This window comes from Coptis chinensis, chromosome 2 (genome assembly GCF_015680905.1).
Source record: "Coptis chinensis isolate HL-2020 chromosome 2, ASM1568090v1, whole genome shotgun sequence".
Lineage (NCBI taxonomy): Eukaryota > Viridiplantae > Streptophyta > Magnoliopsida > Ranunculales > Ranunculaceae > Coptis > Coptis chinensis.
This window is the reverse complement of record NC_141457.1, coordinates 13,423,949-13,448,763: the sequence shown is the minus strand read 5'-3', so window position 1 is coordinate 13,448,763 and position 24,815 is coordinate 13,423,949. Positions and strand designations below refer to the sequence as shown.

Genomic DNA, 24,815 nt, shown 5'->3' with positions numbered 1-24,815 from the left:
ATCGTGCATGGGCTTGGATCCATGCTTTGGGCAAGAGAATCAGGCCCAAAACCCAATTCTTTTAGTCCAAAAAGGCCTCTTCAACTGCAGTTGGCTTTAACAAACTTTTCGTCCACTTCTGCTCCTTTGATTGGGTCAAGGCTTAGACCATTGGAAATCTCTTTCCGACCCGGTCGTTTTGACATAAGGTAGGCCCAATTCCGAGGTCTGAGTCCAAAGATCTGACGCCGAAGTTCTGGCGACTTTGAGTGTTGTTTCTGCCCGCGTCGACTTTTCAGCTTTTGACCGGGCTTTAGAAAGGCTTTGTCTTCTTGAATCTTGGCCTTTAATCACAGAACTCCTTAGCAACCGACCTTTGCTCCTTTATCTCACTAAAGTGTACATTTCTGCACATAATGGACTTTGAAGCCTGAAATGCATAAAAACACGTAATCAGTATTAACTCTTAATTATTACTCACATAATTGGTCTAAAAGTATGGCTATTCTGAGGGTTAAAACTACAGTTTTGGGCTCTTATCAAACCACCCCAAACAGCATTTTGCTTGTCCTCAAGCAAAGATGAGAAATTAGAATAAGTGACAAAAATGGAGTTCTATCTACTCGTTTATTTGAGTCGCGATTGCATTGACCATATGCAACAAGGCCTTAAACCACTAGGAATTCCCTAGTGGACGAGTTATAGCCTCGTGAGAGTTTTCCAGGGAAGGTACTCACAAACTTCATCTATACTACAACGGCTAAGAAATAAAACTATTGTTTCCTCATTCATGTCTCAACTATCTATACATCTTACTAGCAAATGAATAAGAATAACCAAGTCAAAAACCTAAGCTAATATATGCATAATAATCAATCATCTATGATACAAATATATATACTATGAGAAATACCATGAAATGCATAGCAGGTTCGTTTCTGAAAACTCGGAATAGCGTTCTTAAGTAGGTCCTCACATAAATGTCAAGACGAAAACCACTCGATTTTTCGGCTCAAGTTTTCTACTTTATTAATGCGCAAGTGGGCACACTTTACCTTACAATCTCAATGACAACAAGGAAGCCGGAGTCGATCAAACACATCTGCCACTTACTATCACACTAACCTATTCCTAATTGAGCTAGAGGTCTTTATTAGGTGTTGCGGGGATTAGGAGATGGTTTAAGAAAGAAGGAAATGGATATTCAAAAGGACAAGTCTGAGATAATAGAGTCTTCATATTATGTAACTTAGAGAAAACCTTATTATTTTCTTTTGCTTCTATACTTTGTTTCCATCCTTAGCCATATTTTTCTTTTTCTTTTCTTTGGCTTTTGACTCCCTTTTATTATATTTTTGGAGTTTTTATTTATTTCTATTTATTTTTATTTTTTTCTTTTCCTTGGATGGAAACTTCTTTTCTTTTTCTTTTTTTCGGAAGCAACTAACTAATTTTTGTTTACACAGGTTTTTCTCTTCTTCTTTCTTCACTCATTCTATTCTCAGGCTTATTCTAGATTGGGTAACTTAAATTTTTTATTTTGTTTTGTTTTTGTAGCAGGGTAAAGGAATTGTGGTTTATAGAAGGCTAAAGAAAGGCTCAGAGGGGCGACTAGCGGAAAATAATTCATAGGTTTGAATTTCTGGCTATATCGATCCAAAGAGGGCCTAAATTCTCGCTTAGGATATGGCATAGTGATCAAGCAAGTGGGCGTGTGATTTCTCTATCCGGATTTTACTTCTCCCTTGTGTCATTTCTCAATTGTTTATTTCATATAAGGCTTTTAGGCTATATTCTCACAGGATTTGTAGAATAAGTACTCTAGCCTAGATTTGAGAAACTTCTTCATGCTAACAATCATAGATACTCATGTAATATATTTATAGATAGATGCAAAGATTATTACCTACATATTAACCTAAGTTTCTAACAATTATTCGATGCAAAAGCTCATTGAGACTTCTAAATTGTTAAGAGCGTAGAGAAAGAAAACAATACCAATATTCCTAAGTGTATAGCATAAACTTATTTATTTATATTTTTGAAATTTTTAACTTGAAAACAAATGCATGTTATACATATCTATATCCTAACAGATGCCTTAATTGCACGTGTTTCTATGCCCCCAAACAAGAAGCATGCTTTGTCCTCAAAGCATTTAAATAAAGAGGGTAGAAAAATACCATGGAAACGCGTGAAATTCTGGAACATCTGCAAAACAAGGTTAGAACATACTAATATAGGAAATAAAAATACTAACGCAACTCTATAAGAGTTCCACCCATTATGGGGTTAACAGAATTAAATTGCTTGGGACATAAGCAGACACTAACTGAAACTAAAACTTACCGTATCTCCCGCTTAAGCATCCTCCTCCTCATTAAAGAGATGAGGTTCCTTCGCATCCTGCCAATCCATTATAACTTGCCAAGCTTGCCGCCATTTATCATCTACTAATGCTAACATGTTAAGTGTTATTATGTCTGATGGGATGTACGAGGCGACCAAATGAGGCTGCACCTGCCATCCCGGCCAAGTCATTATTCGCAATGAGCGAACCACCCAATTGGTGGGTCTCATGACTTCAACCCTTTTCCAATCTGTGAATTGTGCACAGAATATAGGTAAACAACTACGCATGATGCGGCTTACCAAAATAGGCATAAGAAGATACTTACGCCTCATGCTTTGGGCTCTCTTAAGACTAGTGACTAAAACTCGGGGAATGTCATATCGGCGACGTCCCTCAGCTAAAGCGAGGAAAATGTCACCAGCAGTACTGTTTGCAGAAATGAACTGCCATTCCCCCAAAATATTCATCAGGATGAATAACATAGTGGTGCCTACGTTTAGGGACAGGCTACCAAGGGCAATGCTATATCGCCCCTGCTCCATTACTCGAAATACCCCTCCCCCATAATACTCATGGAAATATGTATAATCATAAAGGTATGCATTATCGGTCATATATGCCCATGTGTGAACAGGATCAGGTATTGGTAATCCTGAAACTAAAGCGACCACATTTTTATTGAATTTTAGTGTCGTGTCATCGACTACGATGGAAAATTCTTGTTCTCCATCCTGATTACAATAGAATCTAACGTGGTCGTAGAAATAAGCAGTAAGCTGTGCTGAATATGAATCGTCATCACTTACCAGTAGATGGCGCCATCCTAACTGCAGGATCCTGTGTCGGAACCAATGTCCATAGGTCTCGGATCCCAACACGTCTTCGAAAGACTGTTCAGGTATGACTATAGGAGATATCATCTCAACTACTCTTGTGAACCGCACCAAAAATCCTGGAACATCCCTCAGAAAATTGGAAATTTCGTGTGTACGGAGGGCAGGGCGCGGGTGCGCTCCACTTGGGCGCGGGTCTCGCTCAAGTGTTTTTGGAGTTACAGTGTTTGGGCGCGAGTCACGCTCAACTGGGCTTTAGAAAGGCTTTGTCTTCTTGAATCTTGGCCTTTAATCACAGAACTCCTTAGCAACCGACCTTTGCTCCTTTATCTCGCTAAAGTGGCACATTTCTGCACATAATGGACTTTGAAGCCTGAAATGCATAAAAACACGTAATCAGTATTAACTCTTAATTATTACTCACATAATTGGTCTAAAAGTATGACTGTTACAGGGTTAAAACTACAGTTTTGGGCTTTTATCAGGTGACGAAGTTGAGGCTTTGTTAATATTAAACTCTTTACCTAACAGTTGGGAGACTTTGGCAGTTTCTCTTGGCAGAGCCACTAAGGATGGAATCATTTCCATAGAGATGGCTACTGGGGCATTATTGAATGAGGAGACAAGAAGGGATTCACAAAGCAGCTCATCTCACTTAGAGATCCTTGTCACAAAGAAGCGGGGGAGAGGTAAGAATAGAAAACCATCTCATTCTATAGGTGATGACATAAGCAAATCTAGGGGTGAAGCTAGAACTCCTAAGGCAGAAAGACAATGTTACTATTATGTCACCAAGGGTCACTTCAGATATGAGTGTAGAACACTTAAGAGGGATGAGAAAAATAACTGTGTACATAAAGACATGGTAAAGAGGAATGGAAGCACATGTCGAGATATTACCGCACTAGTAGACGATGGTCTAGTAGGAATTATGTTACATTATGGTGAGTGCTGTGTTAGTACCCCATGCTAGGATACAAAGTGGGTGGTAGATACCGGAGCGTCTTATCACGTCACACCGCATAGGAGTTTCTTCACTACCTACAGCTGTGGTGAATTTGGTGAAGTAAATATGGGTAACAGTGGAGTCTCAAAGATTATAAGCAATAGTGATGTTCATGTAGAAACTAATGTCGGCTACACCTTGACACTCAAGGATGTAAGACCTGTCCTTGACATTCAGCTAAGCCTAATTTCTACTGGGAAATTAGATGATGATAGTTTCTAGAGCTCGTTTGGTAATGGGGAATGAAAACTAAGCAAAGGTTCCTTTGTGGTAGCTAAAGGAAAGAAGAGTTGCTCGCTTTACAAGACACAAGCTAGTTTGTGTAGAGCAGAGTTGAATGCGGCACAAGAAGAAGCTTCCACCGAACTATAGCATAATAGACTGTGTCATATGGGAGAAAAAGGCATAGAAGTTTTTGCCAAGCAAAAGGCCTTGCCAAATATCAAAGGTACGCATTTAAATAGATGCACTCATTGTTTGGTTGGAAAGCAACATAGGGTGTCTTTCCAAAGATTCCCCTCTCACATAAAGAAGAATATCCTTGAGCTAGTACACACAGATTTATGTGGTCCTATTAAAGTGAAGTCCCACAAAGGAGTTTTGTACTTTTTGACTTTCATTGATGATGTGTCAAGAAAGATATGAGCATATAGTCTGAAGACCAAAGATGAAGTTCTTAGTGTGTTCAAGACTTTTTCATAGCATGGCGAAAAGAGTGACAGGGAAGCCTTTGAAGTGTATTCGTTCAGATAATGGGGGAGAGTACATTAGGCCATTTGAAGAGTATTGCAAAAGTCATGGGATTCATCATGAGCAGACAGTTCCCATGACTCTGCAACACAATGGTATAGCCGAGAGGATGAACCGTACCATTGTAGAGAGGATGAGATGCATATTGTCTCACTCTAAGTTACCAAGGAGTTACTGGGTAGAAGCAATGCGCACAACCGTACATGTGATCAATTTATCGCCTTCGAAGCCTCTAAATAGTGATTATCTAGATAGAGTATAGTCAGACAGAGATGTTAATTATGGATACTTTAGGGTATTCGGGTGCAGAGTATTTGTTCATATTCCCAAGAATGATAGATCTAAGCTTGATGACAAAGCCAAGCAGTGCATTTTTCTGGGTTATAGGGATGAGAAGTTTGGTTACAAACTTTATGATTTGATCAACAATAAGGTAATCCGAAGTTGAGATGTTGTGTTCTTGGAAGACCAAATAATAGCAGACTTTGAGAATGGTGAGAAGCTAGAAGCTTTAGAACCTTTCATTGATGATCTTATTGATTTAGAATCAGAAGTTCCTACTGTGGAATGTGCAGAAGGCATTAAGAATGCAGAGAACCATGGGTTTGAAGCTCATGATGATAATCCTATTGCTCATGATGGGATAGAACCTATTGAGATAGAAGATACAGATGAAGTGCATGAACCACCACCTAAGCAAGCAAAATTGCATTCTCTTGAGCCACAAGAAGATGTGGTAAGAAGATCCAAAAGATAAAGACAAGTTTCAACCAGGTATCCACCACATACGTATGTTTTACTATCTGATGGTGGAGAACCTATGTACTATCAAGAGGCTCTTGAAGGTACAGACAAGGAGAAGTGGTTGAAGGCCATGCAAGATAAGATGGGTTCTTTGCATAAGAATCACACTTATGACTTAGTTGAAAATTGAAAGGAAGAAAAGTTCTCAAGAATAAGTGGATCTTCAAAGTCATGCATTAGGAGAATAATCCACATCCAAGGCATAAAGTTTGTCTTGTTGTGAAGGGATTCAGTAAAAGGAAAGATATTGACTTTGATGAAATTTTCTCTCCTGTAGTTAAGATGACTTCTATCAGGGTGGTATTGGGCTTGGCCGCAAGTATGAACCTAGAGGTTGATCAACTAGATATGATGTCAAGACAACTTTTCTTCATGGAGATCTTGAAGAAGATGTCTACATAGACCAGCCAGAGAGGTTTAAGGTCAAAGGCAAGGAGCACCTGGTATGCAAGCTAAGGCTGAGTCCAATGGCTCTTCACTCTACATCTATATCCCTATAAAAAACAGTGTTATACGAATAGAGAGTAGGCTTTGTTGAATCAATGGTCTGAACAATCCTACGCCACTTGAACTGGCATGGTTTGAAACCCAAGTTTTTTCAATGCCACTTCAACCAGCGCAAAATGAAAACAAGAAAAAAAAAATTAAACCATTCGGCACCTCTTCAAATGGCGTAGAATAGATGCCCAAATTTTGCAAAAGACAAAACTGCCCCTGCACCCTCTTAAACATAACCCACCTTTTTCCTCAACCAATTTTGCCCCAAAAACCTTCCAATTCAACTACCCCTGTGCCACTTCCCCTCCACTCAACAATTGGTGAACACCACCACTGAAAAGAAAAACCTTCCAATTCAAAAACTCTCTCGCTCTCATCTAAACTCGATGCAGCTTATAAAAGAAAAAAATCAATAACAAGTCGAAGAAAGAAGACTGAAAAGTGAAAACAGTGCCTCTTAGATTTCGATCGATTTTCTCACTGGGTAAGTCTTCCTCCCCTTGCAAATTCAATTAATCCTTGTAAATTTGTTATTATAGACAAAAGTTTAAGTTTGATTAATTAGGGGGGAATCTGAATGAAATGAGATAGACTGAAGTATTTTCACTTACATTTTGCGGCGAAACCAGTGAAATGGTCGTTGTTTATTTTTAACTTCAGAAATATAAAGGGGATCTTCATGCAGACTCCCTGTTCATTCATGGAGCTTGACTGATGCATGTAGGGCATATGCTGGTGTAGTTGTATAGAAAGCTAATATTTATGAACCAATGTACATGTTTGTTCAATGAAATCCTACATGCAGTTGTTGGGGGTGTCATTAACTCTTTGTAGAAGCTCTTTTGTGTAGTGAATAATTGGCGAACCAAAAATGTTAGTTTGGATTTATAACGTGATGAAGGGCACCATGTCCTAAAGTAGTTGCACTTACTGGTTTCAAAAGTTGTTTTTGTTTAGTTAGTCGCACCTCATCTAATAGTACTTTTAAATTCATAAGTGGGATTGACTTGAGGTCTGCAAAATGAAAAGTGGTGAAGAAAGCAACATATTTTTTTATGGGAGTAGATAATGTTGGTTGTTGGCAATTGTATGGAATGTACACGCCCTTTCTTTTCAAGTAATATTTCACTCTCAATTAAGCTTAGTGCACTCATATTTAGCAATCTGACTTTCGTATTAAGCGAAAGTACGTGTACCTGTAGACATTTTCACGTGTGTCAAATTCTATTTCTACTGGTTGCATTTGCCTTGAATCTTTGTACCTTGTACCTTGTTACTTGATACTAGTGTTTATGAATGAAATAAATGATAGAGAGAAATTTTGGATAGGATGTAGCAGTATGGGTTTTGGGAATTGTATTTGGCGTTGCTTCATTTATGGTTGTTCACTTTGTCTTTTCATGTGGTATTGTGTATGAGAACTATTTTTCAAGTGGTATTGTTTATCGTTTGTGTATGAGAATTATTTTTTCAAGTGGTATTGTCTATGAGAACTTTGTTTAATAAGGTTAGCTTAGTGTAGTTTGTTTCGTATTTGACTCATGAAACATGTTAGTTTAGTGGAATTATTGTTAAATTATATCTTCATGTACATTGTTTAATTCGAGTTGATTTCCAGTCAAATGTCTAGATTTGGGCGTGTACTTTAGAGTTCAAGGAGTAAAAAAAAGGCCGTGAAACAAATATCTTCTCGTTCAGAGGATACAAATCTTACTATTACATCGGATGATCCCACGTCGTATGAACGTGTTGTTCCAAATGAAAAGACACATATATCTTACAGTCTTCGAAATGGTGGGACAGTTGCAAAAATTGGTCTCAAAGGGACTTGGACTCCTGTGTTGAAGTTGATCAAATTAATAGACACCGTCGAATTTAGGCAATTCATTAATGACATTGGGTTCGACATTTTTGCATGAATAGATGATGAGCAGGCCGACCATGCTTTAACAGAGGCCATTGTGGAGAGATGGTGGGATTCTACCCATACGTTTCACTTACCGTGTGGAGAGCTAGGAATCACGCCACTTGATTTTGCTATGTTGACTGGTTTGCGTATTGGAGTTAGGAAGCCGCTAGCTTATGATAAGAGCTTTGAGTCATTTGAGTTGGCTGAAGAATATCTCACATTGTTTAATGAAAATGACATTCAGTATGATAACATCAAGTTGGTTCATTTGGAGCAATATACGTGCTATGCCTATTCCGATGAAAAGGTGGAAAGGGATATGTTTTTACGAGCTTTTATGTTGTATGTTATTGGTCATATTTTGTGTCCAAAAAGCAATAACACGGTGCATTTGGGGCATTTGGCGAGTCTTATTACTATAGACAATTTTTGTGGTTATGATTGGGGAGGAGCTGCATATGTGTACCTAATTCGATCTTTGGATAAAGTATGTCACTATGGCACTGAACCTGGGACTAAAACTATGTCGGCGATATGGCAAGTGCTTGAGGTAATGAAAATTAATTACATGTTATTTATTAAATTAAGTACTTAGTTATTTTAATTTGTGAGTTAATCTAAATTAATTGTGTTCAGTACTGGTATTACTCTTATTGCCAAAATGGCATGCACGTTCACAAAGTACCTGAACCTAACCAGTTTCCAACTATAAATAATTGGGGTCCAAGTTTTCGTCAGCATGCCTCAGGTGAAGGTCGTCATATTATAGACCTAGCTCGATAGCAATTAGAGTTTCATAGTCGGGCTTCTATTATATGGCAGCCATGGAAGGGTTACTTAGAACATCATTACGTTAAAAGGGCTAAAGAGTTAACCGACCTACGATGCATTGTGTTTGGAGCTCATGTACATACATGGTATTTGGGAGAGCGTTGCTAGCGCCAAGTGACGGGTGAAACTTCAATTCCTTGTGTTCTACCTTCCCCTGCGGATCTTAGTCAGGCCTCTCTTGCGATATTATATTACAGTGGTGGTCATAAAATGTTGGTGTTCCTGCTGCTAGTTTGGTCCGGCTTGTTAGTGAGGACCAGTACAAAGTTTATTGGGGTCACATGTCAGTAGGTATACTTCTTCCCTCCTTGCGTAGAGCTATAAACGTGGACTACATTGGTCCATCTGGTCTCCAGGATGATGTGCACATCTCACAACCGATAGATGCAACCTTGTCTTACACACCTTACCCGCAAAGAGAGCGTGAGGTCGATGCACCTAACACTGCAAGCAACTGGACTGTCCCTATCACTTTACAGAATGGGCAAATCATTCATCACCATATTGAACCAGTAGGTCAAGAATTAGTGCCCCAACTTGATGCAGAGCATTAGTTCGCCTGTCAAGTGTTATACGTGTGTGCCCCTTAGCTGAGTCCAAGCCCATGGGTCGTGAGCCCACTAGTTTAAGTTATTCTATTTTAGTTGTTGACACATGTCGTGTTCCTATTGGTTTATAGTTTTTAAGATTAGTATAAATAATGGGCTTGTAATTAGGGTTCAGGGAGAGTTGTGTTATTGAGAATATTTCAGAGAGAAATAAAGATTTGTTTTAGTTTTAGTTGTTTTGTTTAGTCCAAGAGTAGATTTGATCAACTGAAGCTTCCGTCAGTTTAATCTACATCATTTGGTATCGGAGCACGAATCGTTCCAATTTCCTTTTTTCTTATTCATTTTAATTTTTCGTGTACTGTTCATAGGTACTGTTCATGAAACATTGTTCATCGGAAACACTATTCATGTTGTACTGTTCATCGCATTACTATTCACCCAAAATTAAATTTCAATCTTTTGCTTCTTTTCTCATCGGAGATTTAATTTTTCTTCTTTCAAGATTAAAAAAAACGATTATCTTTACTTCTAAAGATTAAAGTTTCAATCTTTACAAAGCTATGTCAATAGATCTGACTGGCATGATAGAATCAGAGTTAAATCAGTTTGATGAAGACGACTGGGATGTAGGATAGGGTACTGGCGCTAAAATTGACTAGGATGCGCCTAATCCCAATCTAGGTGAGCCTTTATAGGAAGCACCAAGTACTGAGGACCCCGTGTTAAGAACAGCGCTGACTTCAATTGTTCAAGCAAAACCGTCAGCTCAGAGTTCCCCAAAACAGCATCTACAAGACCCAGTAATGTCATCAACACACTTCTCCTTAGTTGCAACACCAGCAATGATCATTGGGGAGGGTGATAAGGAGACATGGAAGCACCATTCTATTTTCAGAACCAGATGTATCAGTAAAGGTAAGTTGTGTACTGTTGTTATTGATGGTGGTTCTACTGATAACCTAGTTTCCCAAGAGATGGTCGATAAACTAGGACTACAGACCACTAAACATCCTAAACCATTTTCTATCCAATGGTTTAAAAAGGGAGATCCAGTGGCAATCAATCATCAATGTTTAGTTCCACTGACTATAGGACCTTACGAAGATACAATAATGTGCACTATTGTTCCAATGGACGTTTGTCATCTCCTACTAGGGTGTCCTTGGCAGTTTGACCACAGGAGTATTCATGATGGCGCCAAGAACACTCACTCATTCTTGCATAACGGCAGGAAATTAATCTTGGAACCTCTCAAACCACCAGATATAGAAACCACTATGTGTACGACATTCTTGGCTGAAGCACGGGAATCTGATATGTTTTTCTCTCTTACATCACACGAGAAAAATAAGTATGCTAAAAAACCAGAAATCAAGACAGCAAGCCCTGTTCAAGCTGCACCAAGCACTACCGTGGACAGCCATGATGCATACACTTTTATGCCCGTTATGGCTTATTCTACTTCTTCTTCTACTGAGGATTTATTTGTTGGTGATGGTTGTAATATGGAGTTAAACTGTGTTGATTGGGATTCCCCTCCTATTTTTTATGTTTGTCCAGAGAAGGACCATGATAGTTTTTTAGATACTCCACTAATATTTGATGAAGACGGAGCAGATGAATCTGAATTTTGTGTCACTACTCCCTCTTTGTATGGGAATCTTTTTGTTGAGTATGCCGATTCGGTTTGGGAGGATTTTGATATTAATTATACAAGGCTTTTTAGTTCTGTGCATCTAAAGTTACAATTGGATACGTATTTGCTGTTTTAGGATGTTGTAGTATTCCCATAGAGCAGAAAAATCATGATGGTGATTTTGCAAACTTGCATACATTATGGTGCATTCTTATTCTTGTGAGTAATTATCTGGGCAAAATTCGAGGTCGAATTCATTTGAACAGCAAAAGAGTGATGGGCATCAACTACATCGAATTTCATCAGTCAATTGCGTATACAAACTCGAGACGAGTTCTTTTCAAACTGGGGAGAATGATACAGAGCATTAGTTCATCTATCAAGTGTTATACATGTGCGCCCCTTAGCTGAGTCCAAGCCCATGGGTCTTGAGCCCACTAGTTTAAGTTATTCTATTTTAGTTGTTGACACATGTCGTGTGTCTATTAGTTTATAGTTTTTAGGATTAGTATAAATAATGGGCTTGTAATTAGGGTTCAGGGAGAGTTGTGTTATTGAGAATATTTCAGAGAGAAATAAAGATTTGTTTTAGTTTTAGTTGTTTTGTTTAATTCAATAGTAGATTTGATAAACTGAAGCTTCCACCAGTTTAATCTACATCACAACTTTCTATTTCTGATAAGATGTCTCGTGTAAGTAGCTTAATTTGTTTTATTGTTTTATTTGTATTTATTACCGTACTTGTTAGTGTTGCTTATGATAAGTAATTGTTATCTTTGAATATATGCAGGCTAAGATGAAGGCAATGTTAGAGGATGTTCTACATGCAAATGCTTCAAAGGTCAGTGTTATATCTCATATCTCAAATGGGATGTATAGTATTTTAGGTGATGTCATTCGAGCTTTTAACGACACTGTTGGTCATAGTAGTCCAGAGGATCAACATACTCATTCCCAAGTATTTGAGACTCATACCCACCGGGAGGTGTATACTATCCTCAGTTTGAGCCTCCACATACATCTAGGTGCCACTCCAACTTTGATGGTGACTCCGGCTTGGATGGTGTTATAAGTACTTTTTAGGGGGATAGTAGTGGCAATGGAGGGTGGTGGTAGCACGGTACTTTAATAGCTCCCTTGCTGGCTTGATAGTATAACATCCTCAAAGTTTTAACCTTAGATTATTTTAGCTATTTTTATAAATATATTTTTGTGATGCTTGTACCATTTATTTTATTTCTAATTATTTAGATGATTAATCAGTGTTAGTGTTTTGACCTTTGGGCTTAGAGTAACTTCTGTCCATGTTAAGTAATGGGTTTATATATGTATGGTGGCCCAATAGCTTTAGTATTAGTCCTCGCACACATATGCCACCCAACCTACTGTTTTTCTTTTCTCACAAAATGAGAGAGAGCTAGGGATTAAGAGAGAAAGAGAGACTTGGTGGGATATTGGAGAACTCAAAGTTGGTGATTAGAGTATAAACTTGGTGTAGTCTTGTACATGTTGCTCTGGGCTTAAGGCAAGTAAATTCTATCTTCTTTTTCCTTAATAATAGGTGGGGTTAGTAATTGATTGGAGTAGGCATGAAAGGTATGTATCCCCTGATTCTACAAGGCATGAAAGGGTTTGTTTTATATACAGGATAATGTAGTATTGTTCTCGGGCTTATATTAAGCAAAGTCTTGGTTGCTATTATTCCCTCTCTTCAATTCTTATTCTAATTGTTATTGAGGATTTGTTGGTAGATTTTTCTTGCTTGGTGCATTGACGTCTTTATATAAATTATTTTTCAGGCGATCCACGTAGTTAACGGAGTGCCACTTAGATAAGAATAATGGGTTACATATGGTGCATGGTAGTATGGTATTGCCTTCTTATTATTTTTAATTCTGATTCATTGTGAGTCATCCTCTACATCTAGCAAAGCGAGTTTAATATGTGACTGGATGTTTTTTTTAGTATGTTTAGTATGTTGCAGGCTAATATGGAGTGACGACTTAATATGGAGTGACGAGTAGCGTATCAGTTAGGTAGTTCTTAAAATCTTTTTCCTTTCAAGTTGTAATAAATGGAGGACTTGTTAAGTCTTAAACCTTATTTATTCTGTTTGTAAGAAATATTTAATTTCCTCCAATGGTGTATCTATTTGATCTCATGTTGATTATGGCGAAAGTATTGAAAATACAAGGAGATTGTCGGGTTTTTTTTTGTTACTTTGTAGTTACAATAATGTGAAGAATTATACATTGCATGTATGACAGGATTAATATTATGGAAAAGTATTGAAAATACAAGGACGCTCTGTTCATTTTTTTTTTATTTCTTTTTTTTTACACTTTAAATTAATTCAAAAGATAGTTTATAATATGTAACTTCGAACACATAACATTTGACATATAAAACTTAAAACTTACATGCAACACAACATACCACATTGAAATGTGAAGACTGGAACTTGGAAATAATAAGACAACAAACAACTTTATTTATTGGTTTGAACTTGGAAATAATAAGACACCAAACAACTTTATTTATTGGTTTGCACGCCATTCCCTCAAGAGGTTAATTATGCATTGTTCTAATTCTCTATGCTCAGCTCGATTGTGTATGTGAGCTAAACGTTGCAAGACTCTTATAAATTCAACATTACTAGTGTCTCGTTCAACAAAAATATGTGGGACAATAGCCTCTTCATAATTATAGTTCCTAGTAAGTGGTAAATATCCAAACTCTTCTGCATGCACATATGTATGTCTTTCTTCTTCCACAATCATGTTATGCATAATTATGCATGCTTATATAACATCATGCAACACATTTTTCTCCCATAGGCGAGCTCGACCTCTAACAATGGAAAATCTTTTTTGATGAACTCCAAATGCTCGTTCAACATCTTTCCTGTAACACTCTTGCATCTGTGTAAAAAATTGTTCTCTTTCACCTCTAGGTTTTTTTATCGCTTTCACTAGTGTAGACCATTTAGAATATATATCATCCATCAGATAGTAACCAATGGTGTAGTTTCTACCCATGAGATTGTAGTTTGCAGGAGGGGTAAGACCAAACATGAGATTATTGAAAATAGTAGAGTACGTGCCACAAAACATTAACGTCATTATTAGTACCTGGTAGGGCGAAGTAAGCATGTCATATCCACATGTCGTAAGAAGCAACTGCCTTGAGTACGATGGTTGCAGCTCCATGTCTTCCAGTGTACTATCATGCCCACTTTGTTGGACATGCTTCCCAAGTCCAATGCATACAATCGAGACTACCAAGCTTTCCTGGAAACCCCCTTAGCTCAGCAACGTTAAGCAACCTTGCAATGTCCTCCTGGTTTGGTTCTCTCAAATATTCGGGACCAAATGCCTCCACTATATGTTGGCAGAACAATTTTACATATGAGAGTATGGTTGATTTAGCAATGCAGAAATACTGATCCAGAAAATCAGCTGTGGTTCCGTAAGCTACCATTTGTAACGCACACAACATTTTTCCCCGAGACGACAATCTGACTTTACCAACTGCATCATATTTCTTCTTCCAAACATCACTATGTTGCTTTAGGTGACTCCTAATCCTCAAGAATAGCTAACTACTCATTCGGTTGCGACTATTGAAAATGCCTTCATCATATGTGGGATTTGGACCAAAGTAATCAGCTTTTAGACGAGCATTGCCCATGGCTCTATTACAGTTACGATACTTGCGTCCTACAATAGACCCTAGACGGGGCCTTTCAGGTTGAATGGCATTATTATAGATAGCAACCGCTGCAGCAAGATTTGCTTGGATGCCATTAGCTACGGTATCCAAAAAATCTTGATCTTGTTGGTAGAATTGAAGAAAACGATTTCTTCGATTAATAGCATCATTGTCTTCATTATCAAAAGAGCTGGAAGAATGATGATGAGAAGGACCAGCTCCAGAGGCCATTTTTCTTAAGGTTATACAAGAAAGAGAAAATAATGAACGAAGTAAGAACGTACATTGGAATGGTATATGCTTAGGTTTGTTTATATAGACAAATAAAATCTAAAATTGAGGTCCAAATTTTTTGAGGTTAAGATTTTCATAAATCATGAGATTTTTTTAGGATAAGATAGTTGATATTATTATGTTGTGAATATGATTTTTTTTACCATTAGAAAGTTACCGTTACAAATTTACCATTAGAAAGTTACTATTAAAAATTTACAGTTGGAAAATAATTTTACCAATTTTACTGTAACAGTTTTACCATTGGATTGTAACAGTTAGAATTTTTCATAAATTCGTATATTTGAAATTTACCATTGGAAAGTTACCGTTTCAAATTTACCTCAAGAAATTTACTGTACCAATTTTACTGTAACAATTTTAATAATGGAAAGTTACAGTTTGAACTTTAATAATGGGTATTAGAGATTGGATAATAATTAATAATAATTGATCATGGAGATTGGAGATTGGAGTGAGTGCCACATTTATTTCTTGACTTGACCACTGCCAAAAGATTGAAATGACTTGACTTCCTGGAAATCTGTAAAGATAACCTATCTAATAATATTTCTAATAATTACTTTTATGATTTTTTAGTTATAAATACGTATCCATTCTTATCATACAATTCACACATTTCTCATTTTGTTTTGAACCAACAAAAAACAAAATCTCATTCTCTCAGTTTTTTTTCTCATTTAGTACTAAGCTTGTTTTATAGCAATGTCTTCTAAAAAATCGTCATTTAATCCAATGGAATTCACAATTTTGATTGAAGCATGGTTACATTTCTCTATTGATCCAATTACCAAGATCAACCAATCCTACAACATGCTATGGGATAATATTGCAAATCACTACAAGACAGAGAGATTGAAGTTCTGTTATATTCATCAAACCAATAAAAGCTTGGAAGGTTGTTGGGGAATTATCAACAAAGCTATAACTTTGTTTCGTGGTTGTGTCCATCAAGCTGAATCTTTTAACATTTATGGACCAAACGATGCACATATTGTAAGTATTGATTGTAAGTTTACTAGTATTGTTAAATTTAATTTGTATTTCATTTTGTGTTACTATTTGTATAATTTTTCTTAACAGATGGCACAAGCAAAATAGATGTATGTCGAAAGGTCAAAGGGTCACAAGAATTTCACCATGGATCACGCATGGGAACTATTGAAAGACAACCAGAAATGGGCACCATATGAAGTCCCACCGACACCTGGCATCTCCATTAACAATATGAATTTCACATCACCTGCGTCGATAAACATTGGTGTCGAGACTGGGGCAACACCTGATTCTGATATGCCAGGAAATTCTTCGTCAACAAGGGTACGTGGGCGAGACAAAGCAAAACAAGTGAAAAGAGCTGAATCACAAAATGCACCCAGTTTGAAGAATATTCTCGATGAACGATGGAGGCTATTGAAGACTCGCATGACCGTGGGAAAAAAGCCTATGAAGTTTACGAATCCAATGAAAAAAATTCTTTACATGGTAAAAATAAAGAGAATGAGCCAACCCTCGCGAGATTGGAGTGGGAGTCAAAAATCATGAGCACAAATACTTCAGATATGACACCAAAAGGGAAAATGTATTATAAGGGGATGAAACGTCAAATTAATCTGGACATGCAAGCACGTATGTCTGGTGTATCAAGGAACCTAGACTTCACCGAATGCGACGAAGATTCCAATTGAAATTGTATATCTTTTGGAAGTGTTGTGTTTATTTAATGCAATTTTAATTTGTGTGTGTTGTAATAATAGAATATTTTTTTATGTTATGCAACTTGTTTTATTTTATGATTGTCAATTAATTTGGAAAACTTTGTTTTAATTACGCAAAAACACGGCAAAATTAAATTAAATTGAGTAATAGGATACATCCGTAATAAAATAGAAGTAGTGGGGGTAGTGTACTATTTTGTTGTTCTCATAATTACCATGTGATTTGATGGGGACACTTCACAAACCACTCCACTTCAAATGGCGTAGTATGAAATTGTATTTTACATTCCACGCCACTTTAAGTGGCGCCATTTGGGTTTTTACAAACCATGCCATTTCAACTCATGTGGAATGCACTCTCTATTCCTCAATAATACTCTCTATATATGGAGAGTTATATAGAGATAGGAGAAAAAACCACCGCCACTCCCTTCGCTTTTGAGGGAATGGGGAGCCATTGCACCCAACCTAAGAAAGAGTTTGTATGGGTTGAAGCAGGCACCGAGACAGTGGTACATGAAGTTTGAGTCCTTTATGGTGAAGTATGGCTACAAAATGTCCGCTTCCGATCATTGTGTGTTTGTTCAAAAAAATTCAAATGGGGATTTCATAGTGCTCTTGTTGTATATGGATGATATGTTGATAGTTGGCCAAAACATCAACAAGATATCCAAGCTGAAAAAAGACTTGAGTAAGTTCTTTGAGATGAAGGATTTGGGTCAAGTAAAGCAGATACTTGGTATGTGGATCACTCGTGACAGAAAGAGTGGGAAGTTGTGACTTTCTCAAGAAAGCAGCATTAAGAAGGTGTTGAAGAGATTCAACATGGATCAAGCGAAACCAGTCAGTTGTTCGCTTGGTGGCCAGTTCCACATGACCAAAGATAAGTATCCAAAGGGTGAGCATGAGCAAAATAAAATGCAAAGGATTCCTTATGCATCCACAGTGGGCAGCTTGATGCATGTGATGGTGTGTACAATACCAGATATTGCTTTCACCGTTGGTGTTGTAAGCCTATTTCTGTCAAATCTGAGTAAAGAGCATTAGGAAGGTGTTAAGTGAATATTGAGATATCTCAAAGGCACTTCCAAAGTGTGTTTGTGTTTTGGTAGAATTAAGACCTTACTTGAAGGTTACACAGATACAGACATGGCAGGTGATATGATGTTGACTCTATGAAGTCCACTTCCAGTTATCTGTTTACTTTTGTAGGGGGCAGTTTCTTGGCAATCTAAGTTGCAAAAATGTGTTGCCCTCTCCACTACAGAAGCCGAGTATATTGCAGCCACTGAGTGTTGTAAAGATATTCTATGGATGAAGAGGTTCTTTGATGAACTAGGGCTAAAGCATAAACAATTTGTAGTTCTATGTGACAGTCAGAGCGCCATCCATTTGAGCAAGAATCCGAGTTTTCATTCTAGATCCAAGCACATACATGTGCATTATCATTGGATTAGAGAAGTTCTTGAAGAGAAGCAATTGTGCATTGAGAAGATCCATACTGACAAGAACGGGTCGGATATGATAACCAAAGTTTTACCAAAAGATAAGTTTGATGTTTGTTGTGCTACCACCAGAATAGTAACACACTCCTCCTGTTGATTCGGGAATATTTAGAGTACCCCCCTCATGGCTCGAGAGGGGGAGATTGTTGGGTGTGAGCCCCTCACCATGTGGCATGAAGGATTATTGTTTGTGTGAAGAAGTTAGAGCGCACAGGAGCTCATATTGGCCTTGCCCAAGGCGCACCCGTGCCCTTGCCTGAAAAAAGAAGATAGTTTTTTTTTCAGTCTCTCGCGAAACATGTCTATTGGAAGTTTGGAAAAATTGGAAATATAAAAGGGCGTGCACACGCTCGAGTTGGCCTTGCCCAGAGCGCGCCCGCGCTCATGCCTATTCATACCAGGTTTCGATATTTCGCCAAAATATCGAGAATGTGTTTTTACACTGATATTTCACCCCAATATAAATAGAAGAGTTTCGGTTTTTGGAAAACGAAGTTGAGAGGAAACCCAATTTTCTGAGCAACCAAAATTGAGAGGAAACCCTTACAAAGAGAAAAAGCTTGTAAGGAGAGAAAAATGATCTAGTAAGTTTGGAGAGACTTGAGAGGAGTGATTGTAATCTTCTTTTATTTTCACACTTATAAAAGGATTTGCTCTTGTGGAAGTAGATATCATTACCCGAAATTCATAGTTTAGGTTGTGGTTGTTGGTTGTAGTTAAAATTTAGATTTTTAATTGGAGTAGTATATTGTCCAAGTACAAGTTATCTTAGTGGGGATTGATTGGTATCGTTTTCCCCAACATTCATCCCTTGCTTTTAATTTTTCAAGTCTAATAAAAGTAGAGTCCAAGTTCCAATTCGGATTCCTAATTGAAAACCAACTCCAAAATCGTATTAGTAACAACTCGACTTTACAATTCGAAGTTGGCAACAATCTGAAACCGCGTGGGTGCTTTCCAATTTGGTAACAAAATAAATATTCTGAAAACATGGACTATTTTTCAAACATTTTTATTTTTCTCTAAAAGATGGGCCCCCAATAACCCAACGTGCACAATATTAAGAGCATCTCTAGGTGGTGGTAGTATTTCCTTCAAATTTGAAGGTGAAATTTGGAGAAATTGAACGCAAATTTTGATCAACTCTAAGTGGTCGCAAATATCATTCGCAAATTTGGAATAGGGGTACGTACCTTGCGCGACATTGATACTGTCGCGCGACATTACCACTGTCGCCCCCAAGTAGAAAAAAAAAAACTCATGCGATATTCCCACTGTCGCACCAAATTGAAAAAGTAAAAATAATAACTCGCGCGACATTAGCAATGGCGTGCGATAGTACCACCTGGCGCGTGGTGCTGGTCAAAGTCAAAAAAAAAAATTTGTGACGACATTTGCAATGGCGCGCGACATTACTACTTGTTTCAAGATTCGCGATTCCGAAATGCCAAATTTGCGTAACAAGAATGTGGTCGGACAGTGATTTAATCAATTTGCTTCTACCTGGAGTTGGAATTCCAGAAAATTCTGAATTTTGGAAGCAAATTTGAAGAATTTGGGAGGTGATACTACCACCTAGAGATGCTCTAATGACAATGTGCTTAAGTCGTTCCTACATGTTATTCGGACAAACCAATTTTACCCTGGCCTTGTGGCTTTAAATCAGATTTTAGATTTAATTTCCCTTATCCAAAATTCGAATTATAAGTAAATCTCTCCACTAGCGAGCAAACCCACTATAACTCCCTATTTTTTAAAACGAATGAATAAAACATATTCTAACCAAAATACGCCTATAATCTCTATCTTCTTCTTTTCTCCCTTTTTTGAACTGAAACATCCACTTTCTATATCTGAAATCTTATTTTCTTCTTAAAAACAAACATAGTTCTTAAAAGAATAACGAATCTAAACTATAACACAGAAAAATCTAGGATTTTATAAGAAAAAAAAATGTTTTGAAAAGCAAAAGAAAAAAAAAAAAAAACTATATTTAAGATTTGCAATGTTTTTCTATGAATAAATAATAGTGTAATTTTTGTCTTGCACTAAATTTAGGGGCGCGGTATTGGCACCCCGATAAATGGGACTAGCACCCCTTTGACAAAAAGTAAAACAATAATGGTTATTTCTTATATGTCCTTTTACACCCCACATGCCCATAGTTCTATTAAAAAAAGCAGTTGCATGAGATCTCATATCCCACGGCAAAAGTAACCGCATGAGATCGCACAATCCACGGCATCGGGTTGCTGCGAGATCGCATATCCCACGACAGGCAGTTGCCGCGACATTTTTTTTTTGTGTTTTTTGTTTTCTTTCACTTCAAATTTTGCGACACACGACATATGAATACCTCATTTTCTTCTTTAAAGTTTATTTATATACTCTAAGAACAACACCAAAACCATGACAAAAAAAATATACAATCGAGCCATAACTTTACTATCTCGCGGCAAATATTTTCATATGTTATAAGAAAATTTTGTGATCAAATTAATGAAGAAGAGTTTTGATAATTAATACAAGCAAAAACTCTATTTTAGTAAACAAAATCATCTTACGGCAACTAACTTTTTTTTTATGGTGGCTATTAAAAATATATATATATATATATATATATATATATATATATATATATATATATATATATATATATATATATATATATTTAAACCCACGCCAGCCACTTTCCGTGGGATATGGAATCTCGCGGCAACCCGATGTTGTGGATTGTGTGATCCCGCGGTAGGTACTTGCTGTTAGCGTTTTTTGTGTATTTAATGGAGGGGTGCTAGTACTGTTGAATTGGTCAAAGGGGTGCTAGTCCCATTTATAGGGGTGCCAATACCGCGGCCCTAAATTTATATGAAAAAATAATTTTGCATAGATAAATCGCTATGGAAAATTGAAAATTTGTATGAAAAGATTGATTTACATAGTAAAATTTCTATGTGAGAATAATTTTGTACACTGAAATTTGCACTTGTTTTTGCACAATTTTTTTTTTTTTGCACTTGTTTTTGCACATTTTGCAAATAGATTCGATTGTTCATTATTGCATGTGATTGTTTACCCATTAAACTCATTGTATAATTCTCTTTTAAAAACAAATGTGACTCCTATATGTGGATGTGTAAATTCACACAATCCATTGTTAATGCTCTCAAAGAAGAGTGAAAGGTGATTGACGGCGAAGGACATATTTGGAAAGTAAAAAAAATACGGAAAATAGACTCTATTCTCTTAGGGCGGTGGGCTATAATCGGGACAAAAAAGGGAGTTTATATGTAACCGGATATGAACTAGGGGCACAGGCCCATTTCCAAAGAACCCTGGAACCATCGGATTGAGCTTGAACTTAGTTTTTGCAAGTCCCGAATTGAATTTGGGTGGTTGGTCTACCTTATTTAAACTTTTTAAGTCTAAACAGTCAAAATCATTATTAGCTTTTATTAGAGTTTAGATTGACTGATTGAGTTGGGTGAAAAAACCAAAGAGAAGAAAAATGTCCGAGGAAAGCGAGAGGAAACCGAGTTTAACTGGCCAGTCTCGTAAAGTCCATCTGACTCTGAAGGCTCAGGTATACTCTTTCATCTTTTGTCTCTTAGTTTTAACTACGTTACTGCATTGTGTTGTAGTTGCTTGCATATAAATGTGGGTGGAGTGCAAACTGTAGTTTAACCTCCTTTTTTCTTTTTTTGAGTTTAGATCCTTTTGTACATTAATACAATTTGCCTTTAGGGAAGTAAAACTGGAGTGTGCAGTAAGCTTGTTTCTTTCATTGTTCTGTTCTTACATTGATCTATCCTATGGTGTATTGGTTGAGCATGCTTGTGCATGAGAGAATGTTTGAAGGAGTGATTACTGATCAGCAAGTGGAGGTGAGGGTAAGCAATTGAATAATAGACCCTCAACTATGTTAATTTCACAGGAGTGCAGTAGTGATCATTTGTTCTCTCAATCTTACAATTTAATGTTTAACACTTGAATCATTTACTCTGCTACTTTGATTCAAGGCCCAAAATATCGAATTCGGTGAATATTTCGGTGTACCCAAAAACCGATTATATCAGATATATCCATTTTTTTTGTGACCAGGCCAAACTATTTAAAATATTGGAAATATCGGTAAAAAAATATTGTAAAATATCGGAAATATCAAATATTTATATTAAAAAATGGTAAAAAAAGTCAAATGATATATATTGTAAATATCGCATATATCGGTTATATTGGCGATATAAAGTTTTATATCGGAAATTTTGATATATATCGGAAAAAAAAGATTCAATATTCGGTGGATATATATCGGATATATTGATGTCAGTGTACCAAAAAAATAATATATATCAGCGATATTTTGGGCTTTGCTTTGATTTACCATATTTTATGACAAGTAATAACATTAAAATTGTGATATATATATTTTAGATAAATTGTGCATGGGGAAGGTGCAAACTGCTAATAAACCTCATTTTCTTATATTAAATTTTGTTATACCTTTTTCTATACAACTGCGTTGGGGGGAGCCAGAGATTTATTCCAGGGTGAGCCAGTGAGCAGCACAAACAATTTTCTTTTTTTTTTGCAAACAAACAATTGTTAGTTCCTTTTGTCTATTTTTGAATATTGATTATTAGTTTGGGTAACAAATATTTCATATTCTTAAAGTGTTGGACCACAACTCGGGGGTACTAGTTTCTATGACCAAAAAATATTCTATTACCAAATTAGATCATTAATTGTGTAGGTTAGTTTAATATATTGTTTGTTTTATTAATTAACGTTATTTTTATTTACAGATAAGGTGTTTAATTGTATGTACTTTTTTTTTTCTCTCTTTTATATTCTTTTATAATAAACAGGTAAATGTGGAATGCCAAATATTCTTAATAAATGCCATATGGCTTATAATAATTAGAGGAGTATGCAAAGCATGTAACTTGACAAGCTTACAATAGAGTTATTTTTCTTTTCAGATAGATCCATGTTGTCTTCACCACAAATTAGAGGCCTTTACACTATAGGCAAAATTGACAATTCCGGGAATAGTGGGTATGCTCAAACCCTTGAAATATAGGGGAAATTTCAGTTTTGCCAAAACTACTAGTGTACTACTACTTTTTGTGCAAGAATGCAGGGTGAGCCAGGGCGTACCCTGCCTCTGCCACCTTGGGAGGGGGGATGTAGTAGCTAATCCTTTACCCCCTGCCAGTTTTATTTTATAACAAGAAGGAACTTCAAAATTCTGATAATTTAGTGGGAGAGGGTGTGTGTGTGTGTGGGGGGGGGGGGGGAGGATAGTTTCTACCCCCTTACCTTGTGTTGCAAACTGATGTGGGTGGAAAATAAGTTTCGAGGATAATTGATGCAATCTGGACAAATCATATCTGATTCTGGGTGAAACGTAAGTTTAGAGAACTTAACTCAAAATCTTTCTTGTACGTGTTTGTTTTCTTCGTCTGTTAGTGTTTGTGTTTGCAACGTTTTCCAAGTAAACTTGACCTAGAACATCGTAGTTTTGAACTAAGTAGTCAGTATTTTTGAGCTTGAGCTAGACGTTTTCCATTGTTTGCCAACTTCGAATCAATTCAACAACCAGAAAGGAGAATGTAATTAATTAGCTATTGTTTCACTGTATACTTGGATTTTGTGGTTATTGTTTATAGGATCAGATTGAAGTGAAGTTTTCAGTCAAGAGAACTGTTCCACTGCAGAAGCTCATGGATGCTTACTGTCTTGAACGGTCAGTGGAAGCCAACTCATTTCGCTTCTTGGTTGATGGTCAACGTCTTAAGGGACACCGGACTGCTGATGATGTACTTCTCTTTATACACATCTACTTTCTGTTGTCTCACGTTTCATTTTATTATGACAGGAGTGTTCTCAACCCTTAATTGATTTTTTTTTTTTTTTTTGGTTGTGGTAATAGTATTCATTTGAAGATGGAGACATGATTGATGTCTTTAACGCACAAATGGGTGGCACGCAGCAGCCCAGCAGGAGCTACTCTCCCATATCTTGAAGCAAAAGCATTAGCGTTGGCGTTGGCAAGTTCTGCTTTTGATTAAGATATTTTTATCGTTTCTAAGGGTGAAAATGAACCTTTAACATGATCTTATTTTCAGAAAAAAATGTTTTATTTAGTTTTGTTGGAATGTTTTTGATCGTATTTTCTGTCGTCTAAGTATCCACTGAATCATTTGAATCTCAAATAGGATTGTTTTATGAGATGGAGGATGAACGAATTTGTTTCTTTGACTGTATATTGTTAACATGTTTTATGAGATGAAGGATGAACTTCTTTGGACAGTTTTAGTACACAAGATTGTTCTTGGTGTGGTCTAAACAGAATTTATTTTGGTATATCTTCTATGATTACAATCGTGTACATTTGTGTGGAGTGAAGTCCTCCAGTGGTGTGGTATAAACAG

General features: G+C 36.8%; 1 protein-coding gene across 1 annotated transcript; it reads left to right on the top strand.

The window, feature by feature from the left end:
• The first annotated feature begins 21,670 nt into the window (after positions 1–21,670).
• LOC147514984 (small ubiquitin-related modifier 1-like) lies at positions 21,671–24,693 on the top strand. The gene is made up of 3 exons (XM_086594428.1): positions 21,671–21,961; positions 24,051–24,200; positions 24,314–24,693. The coding sequence occupies exons 1-3, from the start codon at positions 21,887–21,889 to the stop codon at positions 24,404–24,406; spliced, it is 318 nt and encodes a 105-aa protein (XP_086450554.1). The 5' UTR covers positions 21,671–21,886; the 3' UTR covers positions 24,407–24,693.
• The last annotated feature ends 122 nt before the right edge of the window (positions 24,694–24,815 follow it).

Bases quoted from the DNA above. Each gene is read 5' to 3' on its own strand.
- LOC147514984 (XM_086594428.1), top strand. From the start codon at position 21,887: ATGTCCGAGGAAAGCGAGAGGAAACCGAGTTTAACTGGCCAGTCTCGT. The intron at 21,962-24,050 runs GTATACTCTTTC...TATTGTTTATAG, and splicing joins ATCTGACTCTGAAGGCTCAG to GATCAGATTGAAGTGAAGTT. The intron at 24,201-24,313 runs GTACTTCTCTTT...TTGTGGTAATAG, and splicing joins GACACCGGACTGCTGATGAT to TATTCATTTGAAGATGGAGA.